Source organism: Phyllostomus hastatus, unplaced genomic scaffold, assembly GCF_019186645.2.
Source record: "Phyllostomus hastatus isolate PE091 unplaced genomic scaffold, TTU_PhHast_1.1 phas_scaffold_501, whole genome shotgun sequence".
NCBI lineage: Eukaryota > Metazoa > Chordata > Mammalia > Chiroptera > Phyllostomidae > Phyllostomus > Phyllostomus hastatus.
The window spans coordinates 8,954,812-8,970,369 of NW_025334033.1; the positions used below are offsets into that span (position 1 = coordinate 8,954,812).

The following is a 15,558-nucleotide window of genomic DNA, read 5'->3' on the forward strand; positions in this document are numbered from 1 at the left end:
TTGGTGGCTGATCACAAGAGGTCCGAGTCCCCGGGGCCAGTTTTGTAAAAACTCTTACTCTGTGCTTAAAAAGTCGTATCATAGATGCACACATCAGTGCTAAAAAAATAATTGTTTAAAATCCCACCTTCTAAAAAAGAAAAACCGACATGCAGCCCTGGTTGGTGTGGCTCAGTGGATTGAGGACTGGCCTGTGAACCAAAGGGTTGCCAGTTCCAGTCCCAGTCAGGGCACATGCCTGGGTTTCGGTCCAGGTCCCCAGTAGGGGGCACATGAGAGGCAACCATACATTGATATTTCTCTCCCTCTCTTTCTCCCTCCCTTCCCCTGTCTAAAAATAAATAATATCTTTTTTTAATTCCACCTTTTAAAATCTTACACTGTCGTTATTGCATTAACCAGGGAGAGGGTTATAAGCTGTTTTTCTATTTCCAGAATGTAAATGAAAATTCATTCCTCTAACATTTGGGTGAGGCTGAAACCTGATCTCTGATTGCTTAAATTGGTTCAGATACCACTTCTGGTTGTGTGTGTCTGTGTGTGTTTGTGTGTTATAATCGGTGTTACTCTGCAGACCACCCTCAGCCCATAGATTCTTTTATTTCTTTTTATTCGTGATTTCATGTAACTTCTTGGAATTTTAGAAACTAAAAATACTGGATTTTATGGACTATGATTGTCAGCATTTCCTAAGAGTTAAAATTTAGTTTAGTGACAGCCAAAATATTTAGATGTCCTCCTCCAATTTTTTTAATCTTCACCCAAGGATATGTTTATTCATTTTAGAGAGAGAAGAAAAGGAGGGAGAGGGAGAGAGAAACATGGGTGTGGGCCAGAAACATCAATGGGTTGCTTCCTGTTTGAGTCAAAACTGGGGGTAAAACCTGCAACCCTCCTCAAAATTTTTATTAGATATTATAGTAACTTACCTTTTTAATTATGAGATATTTTACATATTAGTACATTTAATGTATATGTACATTGTAAATAATAACTTAGAAACAGCAATGTATTCGCCTCACATCTTAAGGAATAGAACTTCACTAGTTGCTATTCATTCTTAAGGATTTATTTCAATTGGTACCTCATGAAATACACTAGGGAATTAACTATAATTGTCTTGGTGGTGAGAAAAGAAGGGTTTTTTAAATTATATTTTATTGATTATGGCTATTGCAGTTGTCCTGATTTTTCCTCCTTTGCCCCCCTCCACCCAGCACTTCCACTCCCTCAGGCATTCCCCTCACCATTGTGCATGCCCATGGGTCATGCATATAAATTCTTTGGCTACTCCATTTCCTGTACTGTACTTTACATCCCATGGCTATTCTGTAACTACCTATGTGCACTTCTTAATCCCTTCACCTCACCCATTCCGCCATAACCCCCTCCTGTCTGGCAATGGTCAAACACTCTTCGTATCTATGATTTTTTTCTTCTTGTTTGCTTGGTTTGCTTTTTAGATTCAATTATTGATAGGTACTTTTTTTTTGCCATTTTGTCGTTCATAGTTTTTATCTTCTTTTTCTTATATAAGCCCCTTTAACATTTCATGTAACAATGGTTTGGTGATGATGAACTCCTTTAGTTTTTTCTTATCTGGGAAGCTCTTCATCAGCCTTTCCATTCTAAATGATAGCTTTGCTGGGTAGAGCAATCATGGCTGCAGGTCCCCACATTTCATGACTTTGAATATTTTTTGCCAATGCCTTCTAGCCAGCAAAGTTTCTCTTGAGAAATCAGCTGACAGTTTTATGGGAACTCCCCTCTAGGTAACTAACTTCTTTTCTCTTGCTGCTCTTAAGAGTCTCTGTTTACCTTTAACCCTTGGCATTTTAATTATGATGTGTCTTGGAGTGGGCCTCTTTGCATCCATCTTGTTTGGGACTTTCTCTGCTTCCTGGACTTGCATGTCTATTTCTTTCACCAAATTAGGGAAGTTTTCTTTCACTGTTTTTTCTTTTTCTTTTTTTTTAGGATTTTATTTATTTATTTCTAGAGAGAGAGGAAAGAAGGGAGAAAGAGAAGAAGAGAAACATCAATGTGTGAGAGATACATTGATTGGTTACCTCTCCCACACACCTAACTGGGGATCTGGCCCACAACCCAGGCATGTGCCTTGACTGGGAATTGGACCAGTGACCCTTTAGTTCACAGGCCAGCACTCAACCCACTGAGCAACACCAGCCAGGACCACTGTTTTTTCAAATAGATTTCCAATTTTTTGCTCTTTCTTTTTCCTTTCTTGCACCCCAGTGATGCAAATGTTGGACCTCTTACAGTTGTTCTAGAGGCTGCTTACACTATCCTCATTATTTTGGATTCTTTTTTCTTCTTATTGTTCTGATTGGTTGTTTTGTTTTGTTTTTGTTTTTTTGCTTCCTTATGTTCTAAATCGTTGATTTGGTTTTCAGCTTCTTCCACTCTATTGTTGTTTCCCTGTAAATTGTTCTTTATTTCAACTAGTGTGTCCTTCATTTCTGACTATATCTTTTTTTATGCTGTTGAGGTCCTCACTAAGTTCCTTGAGCATCCTTATAACCAGTGTTTTGAACTTTGAATCTAATAGATTGCTTACCTCCATTTCATTTAGTTCTTTTTCTGGAGTTTTTATCTGTTTTTTCATGTGTGCCATGTTTCTTTGTCTCCTCGTTTGGGCAACTTCCCTGTGTTTGTTTCTGTGTATTAGGTAGAGCTGCTTTGACTCTTGTGTCTTGGTAGTGTGGCCTAATGTAGTAGGTGTCCTGTAGGGTCCAGTGACACAGCCTCCCCTGTCACCCAAGCTGGGTACTCAAGGTGCACCCTTCGTGTGGGCTGAGTACACCCTCCTCTTGTAGTTGAACCTTGGTTGCTGTTGGAAGATCAATGGGAAGGATTTACCCAGGCCCATCAGCTGCAAGGACTGGCTGTGACCACTGATCACCAACCTCCGTCCTCCGTGGAGGATTGGCTGTGCAGGAGCAGGGTGATGGTGCTCTGACATGGTCTGTAGCTGTCCACTGGGTGCACAGGCCCTGGTCTTTCCCTGGGTGGTGCAGACCAAGGTCAGCTCCCACCTGTGTTTTTCCCATTGCACCCTGCCTGAGCTATAAAGCAATCTGAGATGGCTACTACTTGTGCTGGGCTTGGAGATTCCCAGGTGCAGCCAAGCTGTGACTCTAGCCTGGCTGCTGCTAGTGTCTGGCCTGGGGCTCACTGAGGCCAGCTGTGGCTTGTTTGATAGGATTTAGGAAGTTGTGAAGCAGGAGCCAAGACCAACCATTTATATTTCATACAGAAAAGCAGCTTGGGTAGGCATATTAGTTGGGTGGGTGGAGTCTCTTGGGATCTCCAAGGCAGGTCAAACAGTGTTAGGCAGGTTGATAGCATCTCAGATGTGGCACCAGCTTGCCTGCTATGTAGGGGGAGAGTTTAGAAAAAGGACAATGGCCTCTGCTGGCCTTGATGCCAAATACTTCAGTTCCTCCCTGTATGGCACTGGAGCCTCTCAAGCTGCTCCCCTGGTGCTGGAGCTCAGAGGGAGTGAGTCTGAGTAGGTGCCTCTGTGGATGGGTTCTCGAAGAGGAACTGCTTGGGGCTGCAGAAGTTTCTTCCACCAACTCAATCCTTGCTGGTTTTGCAGTCAGAAGTTGTGGGGACTTATTTTCCTGGCACTGGAACCCTGGGCTGGGGGGTCTGGTATGGGGCTGGGTCTTCTCACTCCTGAGATGTCTCTCCCAAATTTCTATCCACCACACATGCGTGAGCAACCAGCCCGTTCCGTGTCTGCACCCTCCTTGCAGTCTGGATGGGTGTGGTTTCTTTAATTCCATAGTTGTCAGACTTCCATTCAACTCAATTTCTGATGGTTCTGAGTGATGGCTGTTCTATATTTTAGTTATTTTGATGCGGTTGTGCAAAGAGGAAAGCCATGTCTGCCTATGCCACCATCTTGACTGGAAGTCTCCAAAAAGAACGGTTTTTAAGTTTTTATTTTCTATTAAACTTATTGGGGTAACATTAGTTGATAATATTATATAATTTACCGGTGTACAAGATTATAATTCGACATCTGTGTACCACATTGTGCGTTCCCTGCCGAAAGTCTAGTTTCGCCCTATCACCATCCACATACTTCACCCGCATAACCCGCTTCGTGCCCTCCCCATCCTCTTTCCACTGTGGTAACGCCATTCTGCTACATGTATCTACGAATTTGACTTTGTTTTGTTGGTCTGTTACTTTTTGTTTTATATTTCACATATGAGTGAAGTCCTAGGTTTTTGTCCTTTTCCTTTTGACTTATTTCACATAGCATAATACTGCCAAGATCCACCCATTTTGTCACAAGTGGCAATATTTCGTCTTTTTACAGCTGAGTAGTATTCCATTGTATGTATGTCCCACATCTTCATCCAGTCATCCTCAGTGGACATTAAGAATGTTTTCCATATCTTAGTTATTTTAAATAATGTTGCAGTGTGCCAAAAATAACATAAATGGAGCCACTTCATTTATTTTTATTGTAATCCTCACCAGAGGATGTACTCACTGACTTTACAGCAAGAGGAAGAGAGAGAGAGGTCATGGATGTGGTTGCCTCCCACAGGTGCCCAGAGAACCCACCACCTTCTGGTGTATGTCATGGGAACACTGCTACCAACTGAGCCACCCAGCCAGAGCTATAAATGGAGCCACTTTAAAATAATATAAATGGAGCCCAAGCTGCCTTTCCAAGGCACGTCTTTACCTCAAACCTTTAGAATGTTAAACAGAAAAAATTAATCTTTAGACTGGGCCTAATGCAATATTGTCAGACTGAAGAACTTTTTGCAAAGATAACAAAAAAGCAAATATTCTGCTTACTGGACTGTTGAGTATGAACTGGAAATGTATTAATTTTTTGGAATTGTTTAGAATTAGAGCTACTAATTCTTATCTGCACCAATAGAAATGTCTTTTTAGCGCTGGCCAGTGCGGCTCAGTTAGTTGGAGTACTGGCCTGCATACCAAAGTTTGCAAGTTCTATTCCCCATCAGGACACATGCCTAGGCTATGGGTTTGGTCCCCATCGGAGTACATATGAGAGGAAATCAACCAACATTTCTCCCTCCCTTCCCCTCTCTCTAAGCTCAACAAGCATGTCCTTAGTGAGGATTAAAAGAGAGAGAAGAAAAAGAAATGCCTTCCTATGGTATTGATATACTATATTTTGCCATGTATAATGCACACATTTTGCCCAATTTTTTGAGGGAAAAATAAGGATGATCATTATACATGGTAGTACTAAATCTGTATCTATATAAATGTTTTTAATTGTTTTATTTATGCTTATGTGTTAAAAGTATAACTCTAGAAAGCAATAATGATATCTGTATGTAAACCCTGGAATATAATAATCAGTTGTTTCTAAATATAAATAAATAAATAATTGAATTAAAAAATTAAAATAGAAGTTTTTTTTACTAAAATTTGGGCCAAAAATATGGGTGCTCATTATACACGGCAAAATATGGTCATTGTTCCCCTTCCCTTTCTCATAAATACTCCTCGCCTTCGTCTCCTCCTCCTCCGAACGCTATCTGGGCTTCTGCCTGAATCAAAGCTGCCCTGGTAGCTCTTCTTTCTGATCTCAGTGATCGCCTGTTGCCTCTCACTTTGGCCTTTTATTTTTAGGTTAAGTGTTTTCATATTAAAAGAATGTTTGTAATATCTCTTTCCCTTATTTTTTTCTCTTTTTTTTCCTGAACTAAGTGTGTGTAAATTTTTCTTCTGTAATAAAAAAAAATGTTAACTTAGTTTTGGAGGGAATAAAACTTCATTTCCTCTCGTAGAATTAACCTTTTTATCTTCCTTTGCCTCTGAAGCTCTGTTACCCCTGTTCCACTTGGGTGTCCCCCCTAACCCTTACCCCGACCTTTTACTGCTCCAGGACGCAGGCCATGCCTACTCATCTCCGGGTCCCCTGTGCCTAACACAGCGCTAGAAGCCGTCCACAAAAGCTGAACAGAGGAAGGAAAGAAGGAATGATCAACATCAGGCCCTGCCACTTGGAGGATGCTTTCATGATGAAAAGCTGAGTTGTGGAAGAACAATTTCTCCTGTTTACAGGGGAGGAAGATCTGCCAGATAAATAGACTACGGCAAGAGGCGAGGCCAGATGGGCTGACGCGGCGAGGGAATTCATTTCCCCCCGGATATTAAAGATGTTATCTGGCGGGCGGGCGAGAGGCTGCCAGGGGAGTCAGCGGTGGGGTGGGTGATCCTGGATGAAGCTCTCTATCTTCAGCTGCATCTGCAGACCAGCTTGCAAACGTAATCAAGCCAAGCCGTGGCAGCCTGAGAGAAGCAGCGCCCTTCCGTCGCCTCCCCACTTCTCCACAGCGCAGCCTGAGAGAGGAACGCAGAGCAGACCCCCAACTCCCGTTCTGCTCTCTGACCGGAACACGACACCCTCATCTGCCTGGCTCTTCCAAGTGAGGTGACGTGATCAAATGCCTTGGGACAGCAATTTTCAACCGTTGTGGCGGAAGAATTTTTAAAACATGCAGTATCTGACTATTCAGTCAGGGGCCCTGACCTCTTTCCCTTAGATTGCCAAATAGAAAAAATGACAACAGGTCTGAATAAAAGAAGGTGACAAGATTGGCCAAAGAACATATGTGAACACGCAGACAGTGCTGTGGTGAAGGCCGGGGGAGGGAGGCAAAGGGTGGGAAAACGGGGACATCTATAAGAGTGTCAACGTTAAATAATAGTAATAAAAAATTAAAGATGACAACAGCCAACACAATAGCCACCTGGTTATTATAACTATATTATAAAATACTATAGTTACTATAACTATAACTAAAAAGAAATTATAACTATTTTTTGTCAGATTAGCAAAAAATATGTTTTTTAGTGTCCCACAGAATTTTAGTGATTGGTTTACGCGTGCGGCAAGATGGAAAAGGTTGAAATGCGCTGCCTTAGGGTTAGACACGGTCCGGCCACCAGTCCAAGGCAGCGATTTTCAACCTTTTCCATCTCATGACACGTATAAAGTAGTTATTAAAATTCTGCAGCACACAAAAACACATGTTTTGCCAATCTGACAAATAAAAGGTATAATTTTGATTGATTTACAAAAATAATGTGAATAGTAGTTACCTACTCTTTTTGCTCCAAAGTGAGTTTTTAAAATATCAGGTGCCTATACTTGTGTGTAAGGATTTCTAGTCCCAAGAATTAACCAACAGGCACAACCTTATGTGCATGACCAATAAAGTGCAACTCGATTATAGGACCTGTATATTTATGGCCAAGACAGGGCATGCGTACCAGACGGCTATGGTTGTGCTGGCTGTTGTCATTTTTAAATCTGACAGTCTCAGGCAAAAGAGGTCAGCACCCCTGACTAAATAGTCAGGTATTACATGTTTCAAAAATTCTTGAGGCACACTGGTTAAAAATTGCTGCTCTATGGAACTTGACACTTTAAAAAATGTTATTTTTAAATTGTTCTTATAAATTATTTAATAGCTACAAAAGAATATTTATAATACATGTCTTTCCCCATCCCATCCCTTTCCTTGCTCTCCAAGATAACATCTACACTGAATTTACATTTATCATTCCCTTAATTTTCAATCCACTGAGCCATACCAGCCAGGGCCTTATTCCCTTAATTTTCTTTATAATTTAGCCACCTCTGGTTGGTTGGTTGGTTTGGGAGAGGAAAAGGGAGGGAGAAAGAGGGGGAGAGAAACATTGATCAACCCTGATCAGGAATCAAACAGGCAACCTTCCTTTCACTTTGCTGGAGGACACCCCACCAACTGAGCCACACCGGTCAGGGTGCTGTTATAAATATTCTTGTACCCAGTGAGTTTTCCTGAGGTTTATGTAGGAGAGGATGGGCTGGTTCACAGGGAATGCATGTCTTCAGCTTTACCAAATCATGCCAAATTGTTTTCCCAAGGTGCAAGGTAATTGCATCAACCATAATTTGCATTCCCAACAGTAGTGTTTCAGTTGTTAGATATATTCGCCAATTATCTTCACCAATACTTGATGTTTACTTTTTTTTGCAAGTCATTAAAACAGTATCTCACTATGGTTAAAAAAGTAGCTTAGTTTTCACTTCTGGGATTTCTAATGATCTTGAACATCATGCTATATGTTTATTGGCCATTTTCATTCCCTCTTTTGAAAAGTGCCTATTCTAGTCATTTGCCCATGTTTCTTCTATTGATTTATTTTTTTCTCATTGATTTGTAGTTCTTCATATGCTCTGGGCATTCATCCTTTGTCAGTTTAACAAATCCTTTGTTACTTCCGGCCAAGATGGAGGTGTAGGTAGATACCCTGTGCCTCCTCGCACAACCAAAAGAAGGACAACAACAATTTAAAAACAAAAAACAACCAGAACTGACAGAAAATCGAACTGTATGGAAGTCTCAAAACCAAGGAGTTAAAGAAGAAATAATTCATCCAGACCAGTAGGAGGGGTGGAGATGGGCAGTGGGGTGGAGAGGACTTGTGACAAGGCAGCAGCTGGCGGACTGGATAGTCCCACATTAGCAGGCAGATAAACCAGGAGGAACAACTGGGGTATGAGACAGACCGCACAACCCAGGGTCCCAGCTTGGAGAAATAAAGCCTCAGAGCCTCTGATTGAAAACACTGGTGGGGGTTGAGGAAGCAGCAAGAGAAACTCCCAGCCTTACAGGAGAATTTGTTGAAGAGACCCATAGGGTCCTAGAACATACACAAGCCCACCCACCCAGGAATCAGCACCAGAAAGGCCCAATTTGCTTATGGGAAGTAGGGGAAGTGACTGAAATCCAGCAGAGAGCAGAGGAAGCGCCATTGTTCCCTCTCGGACCCCTGTCCCATATATAGTGTCACAACACAGTGACGTGGGTTGCCCCACCCTGGTGAACACCTAAGGTTCCGTCCCTCACTATGTAACAGGCACCTCAAGACAAAAAAAAAAAAGGCACAAATGGAAGAATAGATCAAAGTTCCAGAAAAAATACAACTAAGCAACAAAGAGATAGCCAACCTATTAGATGCATAGTTCAAAACACTGATAATCAGGATGCTCACAGAATTGGTTGAATATGGTTGAAAATTAGAGAAAAAATGAAGGCTATACTAAGTGAAATAAAGAAAAATGCACAGGGAACCAACAGTGACGGGAAGGAAACCAGGACTCAAATCAATGGTGTGGACCAGAAGAAAGAAAGAAACAAAGAAACATTCAACCAGAAGAGAATGAAGAAACAAGAATTCAAAAAAAAAAACAAAAACAAAAACAAAAAACGAGAGGCTTAAGAACCTCCAGAACATCTTTAAACGTTCCCACATCTGAAACAGAGGGGTAGCAGAAGAAGAGGAAGAGCAACAAATTTTAACTTATTTGAACAAATAGTGAAGGAGAACTTCCCCAATATGACAAAGGAAATAGACTTCCAGGAAGTCCAGGAAGCTCAGAGAGTCCCAAGGAAGTCGGACTCAAGGAGGAACACACCAAGGCACATCATAATTACATTAGCCAAGATTAAAGATAAGGAGAGAATCCTAGAAGCAGCAAGAGAAAAGGAGACAGCTACCTACAAAGGAGTTCCCATCAGACTGTCAGCTGATTTCTCAAAAGAGACCTTGCAGGCAAGAAGGAGCTGGAAAGAAGTCTTCCAAGTCATGAAAGGCAAGGACCTACATCCAAGATTGCTCTACCCAGAAAAGCTAAGATTTAGAATGGACGGGCAGATAAAGTGCTTCTCAGATAAGGTCAAGTTAAAGGAGTTCATCACCAAGCCCTTATTATATGAAATGTTAAAGAGACTTATCTAAGAAAAAGAAGATAAAAAATATGAGCAGTAAAATGACAACAAACTCACAGTTAGTAACAACCACACCTAAAACAAAAACAAAAACAAACTAAGCAAACAACTAGAACAGGAACAGAACCACAGAAATGGAGGTCACATGGAGGGTTAGCAACAGGGGAGTGGGAGGAAGAGAGAGAGGGAAAAAGGTACAGAGAATAAGTAGCATAGATGGTAGGCACAAAATAGACAGGGGGAGGTTAAGAATAGTATAGGAAATGTAGAAGCCAAAGATCTTATATGTATGACCCATGGACATGAACTAAAGGGGGGGGGATGTGGGTGGGAGGAGGTGTGCAGGGCAGAGGGGAATAAAGGGGGGGGCGGACAACTATAATAGCATAATCAATAAAATATATTTAAAAAGACAAAGAACCCTTTGTTAATCATGAATACGTCTCTGTCTTCTCTTTCTAGCTAAATTGTTAAGCCTGGGGAGAGGGGTAGAGAGTACAGAAAATGAATTAGATCACAAAGGATCCCGTAGAAATACAACCTCCTGTCGCCCTTACAGCTCTCTTCACATCTGTCAAAGTGCTGGAGACAGAGCATAACCCGTAAGAGCCCTTCAGTGAAGTCAAGATTTTTCAATCGCGGGCTGGTAAGTTACAGTTTTAGTTTTGCTTTATTTTTTAAAAAACCAATCACGCCCTGGCAGAGTTGCTTAGTTGGCTGGAGCATCGTCCATACACCTGGTTAGGGCACATGCCTAGGTTGCGGGTTTAATTGCCGATCGGGCGTGTACAGGAGGCAACCACTAAAATCAATAAAAAAAATTATCATTGGGTGAGGATTTAAAAAAACAAAAAGGAACCAATAACAATAAGGCCAAGAATGTTGAGTTGTCGGATTTTGCTACAGCCAGATGAGGGCGTGGATGCACGGAGGTGAACTCGCTGCCCTCTCCTGGGTGACTAGTGCAGGAGAAGTTGTTTATTTTGCCCCATGTGTTGCCTTGTGATCTCCGCTTGTGCCACGTCTCTCCAGCTTCCAGGAAAACTCTCCAAAATGAGGGCCAAATTCTGTTGGTTCAAGTCCCTCCAGGCTTGGCACCCAGCCAATAGCTCAGTTCCTGTACAAGTTTACGGATCCGCCCCCCCCTCCCCCCCCCGCCAAATGCCAGGTCCCTCCGCCGTGCTAGGAATTACGCGCAGCGCTCGCCAGGTGGTACTTCAGCTGTAACCACAACCTCTTACCCCTGTCTTACTCGGCGGAAGGAGTCTCTGGAGAACGTGTCTTGAGGACGGGAAGTGGGATCCACTAAAACCTTTACAGGCGTCCCTGGGTGCTATGGGCTGGATCTTGGGAGGCTTCACGGGGACTGAGGTGAGGGAGGGCGTGAGGAGACCAATCGGACTTTAGAACCTGTTACTGAGTGTTGCAGTAAGAGGGTGCAAAGTCGACATCTGCGCTTGGTGCCTTGGCCCACGGGAGAAAGGGAGTCTGGCGGGTCACTCTGGCTTCCAGGTCCCGAGTACAGGAGCAGCCCCCCAAAACTCGCACCACCTGTGTGCCGGGCCCCGGGGCAGGGGCGGGCCCTGAATCCTGGGTGCCGGGGGCGCGTCACGGTCGCCCGCTCCTGATTGGACGCCGCTACGGTCCGACCAGGCGCACTGGGGGGTGGGCATCCCCAGAGGCCGGAACCGGAGTAACGGGACTCAGGGTGGTGGGAGCCCAAGGGTTGGCGTCGGTGTCAAGCCCAAAGCCCACGTTGGGAGCCTAGCCTTGACGCGCGCACCATGCCCTACGTGCTCATCAGCACCCAGATCCGCATGGTGAGTAGCCCCGCCTGACCAGTGGAGTTGGGGCCGGGCCTGGGCTTCCGGGGCTGCAGCCGCACGTTGGCGCCTCCCTCCCGGGCAGCGCGTCTGGGGTGGTCTGCGAAGCCGTCCGGGACACGCCCGCCCCACCCCCGGCCGTGGGCAGGAAGGCTGGGGATCAGACTCTGCCTGGCTCCTGGGAATCTGGCTCTCCCTCCGCCTTCGGGGCCGCGAAGGAGGCCAGGTTCATGCGTCCCTGCGAGCCAGCGAGCTCCGGGCGCTCGTGGCTGCTTTCCTACCTGTCCGCGGGAAACCCTGACCTCACACGTTCAACCCCCACTGCCCTACACAGAGCCTTCTTCGCGGGGGGGGCGGGACGGGAGGAGTGCAAAACCTCTGAGGGAACCCCTTTCCTGAGGGAAAGAGGTTTGAAAAAGAAAAGGACGTGCTAAGAGGCTAAAACACCCGTTCCAAGTTCCTGGCCCACCCACAGCCGCTAGCAGCACCCTTAAGCGCGTCCAGGGAGAGCTGTCCCTGGCGCCTTAGGAAAGGAAAAGAAAGACCTTCCTGCTCACGAAGAAAGGAAGGGGAGGCCGTTGCCCATGAGGTTAGAGGTGGGAAGAACACCTCAGGAGTCAAAAGTTGCTTCCCTTCTCTGGACGCAGTTTCCTGGTTGCCCCAAGGGTCCCTGTTTGGGTACAGAGTGATATGACTTGGTCCCCAGCTGGACAGCAGGTCGCTCCTCTGCCCCTTCTCACTCCCAGCGCCCGATTCATCGGAGGGTAAGCAGCCTCCTGGGGGTGAAGGAAAGGGCGGACTCACCGGACTCACCAGACTCACCACGTGACAGTAGTGGTCTGGGCCATGCCCTAGGGCAGTGGTTTGAGAACCAGTCCGGTGGACTCTTGGGCCCCTCCCCAAACACTGTACGCCTGGGGTGCGGGAATTCAGTGATCCTCGGGTGACTTTTAAAAAATATATCAGCTTTATTGCTATATAATACACATACCATAGAAGTCACCAATTTTACAACTCGATGGTTTTTGTGACTTTTTTAAGCATACTCAGAGTCTTGCAACCATCATCCTAATAAATTTTGGGACATTCCTATCACCTTAGCAGTTACTCTTCATTACCCCCGCCCCCCAGCCCCAGGTAACCACCCATCTACTTTCTGTCATAATATGTGGTCCTGTACCTGGTGTCTTTCATTTACATAAGGTTTTCAAGGTTCATCTGTACTGCAGGAGGTATCAATACTCATTTCTTTCTATTGCAAATAAGATTACATCATGTCTCTACTGCATTTTATTTATCCACTCAGCAGCTGAAAAACTTTTTGTTAATTATGAATAACGCAGTTACAAACATTATCATACAAGTTTTTGTGTGGACAGGCATTCTGTTCTCCAGCTGGTTCTGATAATACCAGTCAGGTGGTGGGTGGTGCCTGGCATGAAGGTGTCCAGGCACTACCCAGCTCAGCTTGGAGGGGCTAGAGAAGCCTCCCATTGCTTGTCTGGGTCATTGACCAGCCTCACCCTTTGCCAGCTTGTTCTCAGTCCTCAAGTTCCCTCACCAACCCCTCCAGACTTTACCTGAAGCTGACTCAGTGCCAGCAGGCAATGAAGGAAGGAGAGTCAAGACCTTCCACCTCTAACTGGCAGCCAGCCAAGCATCCACTGTTGCTTACCTTGCAGGAGGTGGGCCCCACCTTAGTGGGCGATGAACATTCAGATCCAGAGCTGATGCAGCATCTGGGGGCCTCAAGAAGGGCCGTCCTGGGAAACAACTTGTAAGTAGTGGCATTCCTAAATATCTTCTCACTGGCCCCCAGACCAGTCCCTGCTCCCTTCACATACCGCTGAACCCAGGGCAACGCCACCACCCACACTCAGAGCCCCTCTGCCTGCCTCCTGGGGCTCTGCACTCTTGCAGGGCTGTCTGGTCTTGGCCGGTCTCTAGCCTCACAGCCCCCCGCCCCCGCCCCAGGCTTGCTTTGAAGGCTTTCCCACCGGCCCTCCCTTCACAAGAGAGCCCAAGGGCAAAGTCCCAGGACAGAGTCTAGTTTCCTGGAGATAGATCAATGTAAGTGGACTGTTCCTTGCCCAGATCAACATAAGTGCACTGTTCCTTGCCCTACCACCCCCTTTCAAGCTGGACCTTATCAAGACAAAGACAGGCACAGAGAAAAGGTTTGTCTTGAAGAGCCACCTGATTAACAAAGCTAAGCCCTAGGAACAGAGCAGGCAGCTTGGGTCCTACTTCCAGCTCAACCAGGTGCCTGGGGGCATGGCCACTTCCTTTGGCATCCTTCTCCCCAGTTCCAAGTCTAAACAGTGAGAGAGAACTGCTTCCTTTTCTGCCCCTCCCCACCACATGCCCCGCTGGCATGGAGAACCCTGGCTCCACAAGCTGGAACTCCTTAGAAGGGTCCCCAGAGTGAGTCCCAGTTCAAAGGGGGCAGCAAAGGGGAGGAGAGCTGGTGCCAGCCCCTTGGGTCAGGGTTGGAGGGCGAAGCCAACCTTATCCCTTTGCCATGAGGCATTTGTCTGGAGATGCCCAGCTTGGGGCTTGAGCCCCTTATCTACTTGCTGGCGCTTTAGAATTCATTCACCCTGAAAGAAGGTAAGCATTCTCTGTGCCAGGGAGAGGCACCCAGAGCCAGGAACTATTAGGGCCACCCTGTTATCCCAGGTCTGTGGGACAGTCCAGGCAGCAGGAGGGCCAGAGGCCTGGGTAAGGACCCTGGGGAGAGCAGCTGGTTCTCCCTGAACAATGAGGCAGGTGAGGGCAGGTGGGAGCAGGTGAGGCTGTCTTCCGACAAGCGCGGGCTCCACTGTCTCATGGCATCGGGAAAGCCACTTAAACCCTCTAAGTTCTCTCACTTACAAAGTGAGAACAATCAGTGAGCCTCCTCAGTAGTTGAGAGGAATAAAGGGAACAGTGCACAGAAAGTGCTCGGCAGGGGAGGGGCCAAGGAACGCGCACTTAGCCTGGGAGACACCAGCAACCACGCACCCTCTCACACTGCCCCCTCCTTCCGTTCACAGCCGGGAGTACTACGTCAACGACCCCCCTCGGATAGTCCTGGACAAGCTGGAACGCAGGGGCTTCCGTGTGCTGAGCATGACCGGCGTGGGCCAGACGCTGGTGTGGTGCCTGCACAAGGAGTAACTCAAGCTGAGGAGTGCACAGGGCACCCCTTCTTTGGTTGCCAGGGGCCCCAATCCCAACCCCCACCTCACTCACGGCCCTGCCTCTCTCTTCACAAATCGTCAGTGTTCCTGGCCCCAGCATCACTGAGCAGTGAATGGCCTTCTTTGAAACCTGCCTCAGCAGGGGGCAGGGAGAGCACACCCCTTGCCCTGGTGCTCCCTGCAGCCCCTCCACCTTCTGGCCTGACCTGAGGGCCCTGGAGGGTGGGCTGAGGGGCTGGTGAGAGCCAGGCTGTCCTTGGCCAGGAGCAATGGCCCCAGGACTATGTAGCTAGTTCAAGCCAATAAAGGGTCACGATAAGTGCTGATCCTAAGCTCTGTACGTGCAGGGACTCTCACCAAATGCAGTGCCTTCCTGAATGTCTGTCTACCGCTGGGGAAGGAGCGCCAGCCTGGGCAGAGCCTGAGGCAGAGCCCAGCAACCAGGGCCACAGTTGGACAGGCCAGCACCCTGCACCCCTATGTAAGCAATGGAGGCAGGCTTAAAAAAAAAAAGTTTATTGGCGAGGGTTAAGAAAACGGTTTGGGGTGGCAGGACTGGAGCTACGTGGGCTGCCCCACCTTGTCCTCCCGCTGCATTTGGGCAATCAGCTGCTGCCGCTCAGCTGCTTGGCGCATGCGCATCATGACGAGGCTTTCGTAGTCCCTCTCGGACACCACTGAGCCCTGGGAGACAGAGGAGGGACAGGGAGGGGTCAGAGGACAGAGCCTCAGCAGAGCTACAGT

General features: G+C 46.5%; 2 protein-coding genes and 1 long non-coding RNA gene across 3 annotated transcripts in view; 1 reads left to right on the plus strand and 2 right to left on the minus strand.

The window, feature by feature from the left end:
• Nucleotides 1-10,456: 10,456 nt before the first annotated feature.
• LOC123808055 lies at nucleotides 10,457-11,165 on the minus strand. Its single transcript, XR_006783752.1, has 2 exons — nucleotides 11,051-11,165; nucleotides 10,457-10,611 (listed from the first exon to the last, which is right to left on the minus strand). It is a non-coding gene; the product is annotated as an uncharacterized LOC123808055 (long non-coding RNA).
• Nucleotides 11,166-11,287: 122 nt separating this feature from the next.
• Nucleotides 11,288-15,133, plus strand: GCHFR (GTP cyclohydrolase I feedback regulator). The gene is made up of 3 exons (XM_045822308.1): nucleotides 11,288-11,629; nucleotides 13,315-13,409; nucleotides 14,668-15,133. Exons 1-3 carry the CDS (start codon nucleotides 11,594-11,596, stop codon nucleotides 14,789-14,791), a joined length of 255 nt encoding a protein of 84 aa, XP_045678264.1. The 5' UTR covers nucleotides 11,288-11,593; the 3' UTR covers nucleotides 14,792-15,133.
• A 181-nt stretch (nucleotides 15,134-15,314) lies between these two features.
• DNAJC17 (DnaJ heat shock protein family (Hsp40) member C17) overlaps nucleotides 15,315-15,558 on the minus strand; it is a 29,169-nt gene continuing 28,925 nt past the window's right edge. Inside the window, exon 11 of the mRNA XM_045822305.1 lies at nucleotides 15,315-15,498. Within this exon, the coding sequence (XP_045678261.1) occupies nucleotides 15,376-15,498 (123 nt within the window). The 3' untranslated portion in view covers nucleotides 15,315-15,375. The remainder of the gene's footprint in view (nucleotides 15,499-15,558) is intronic.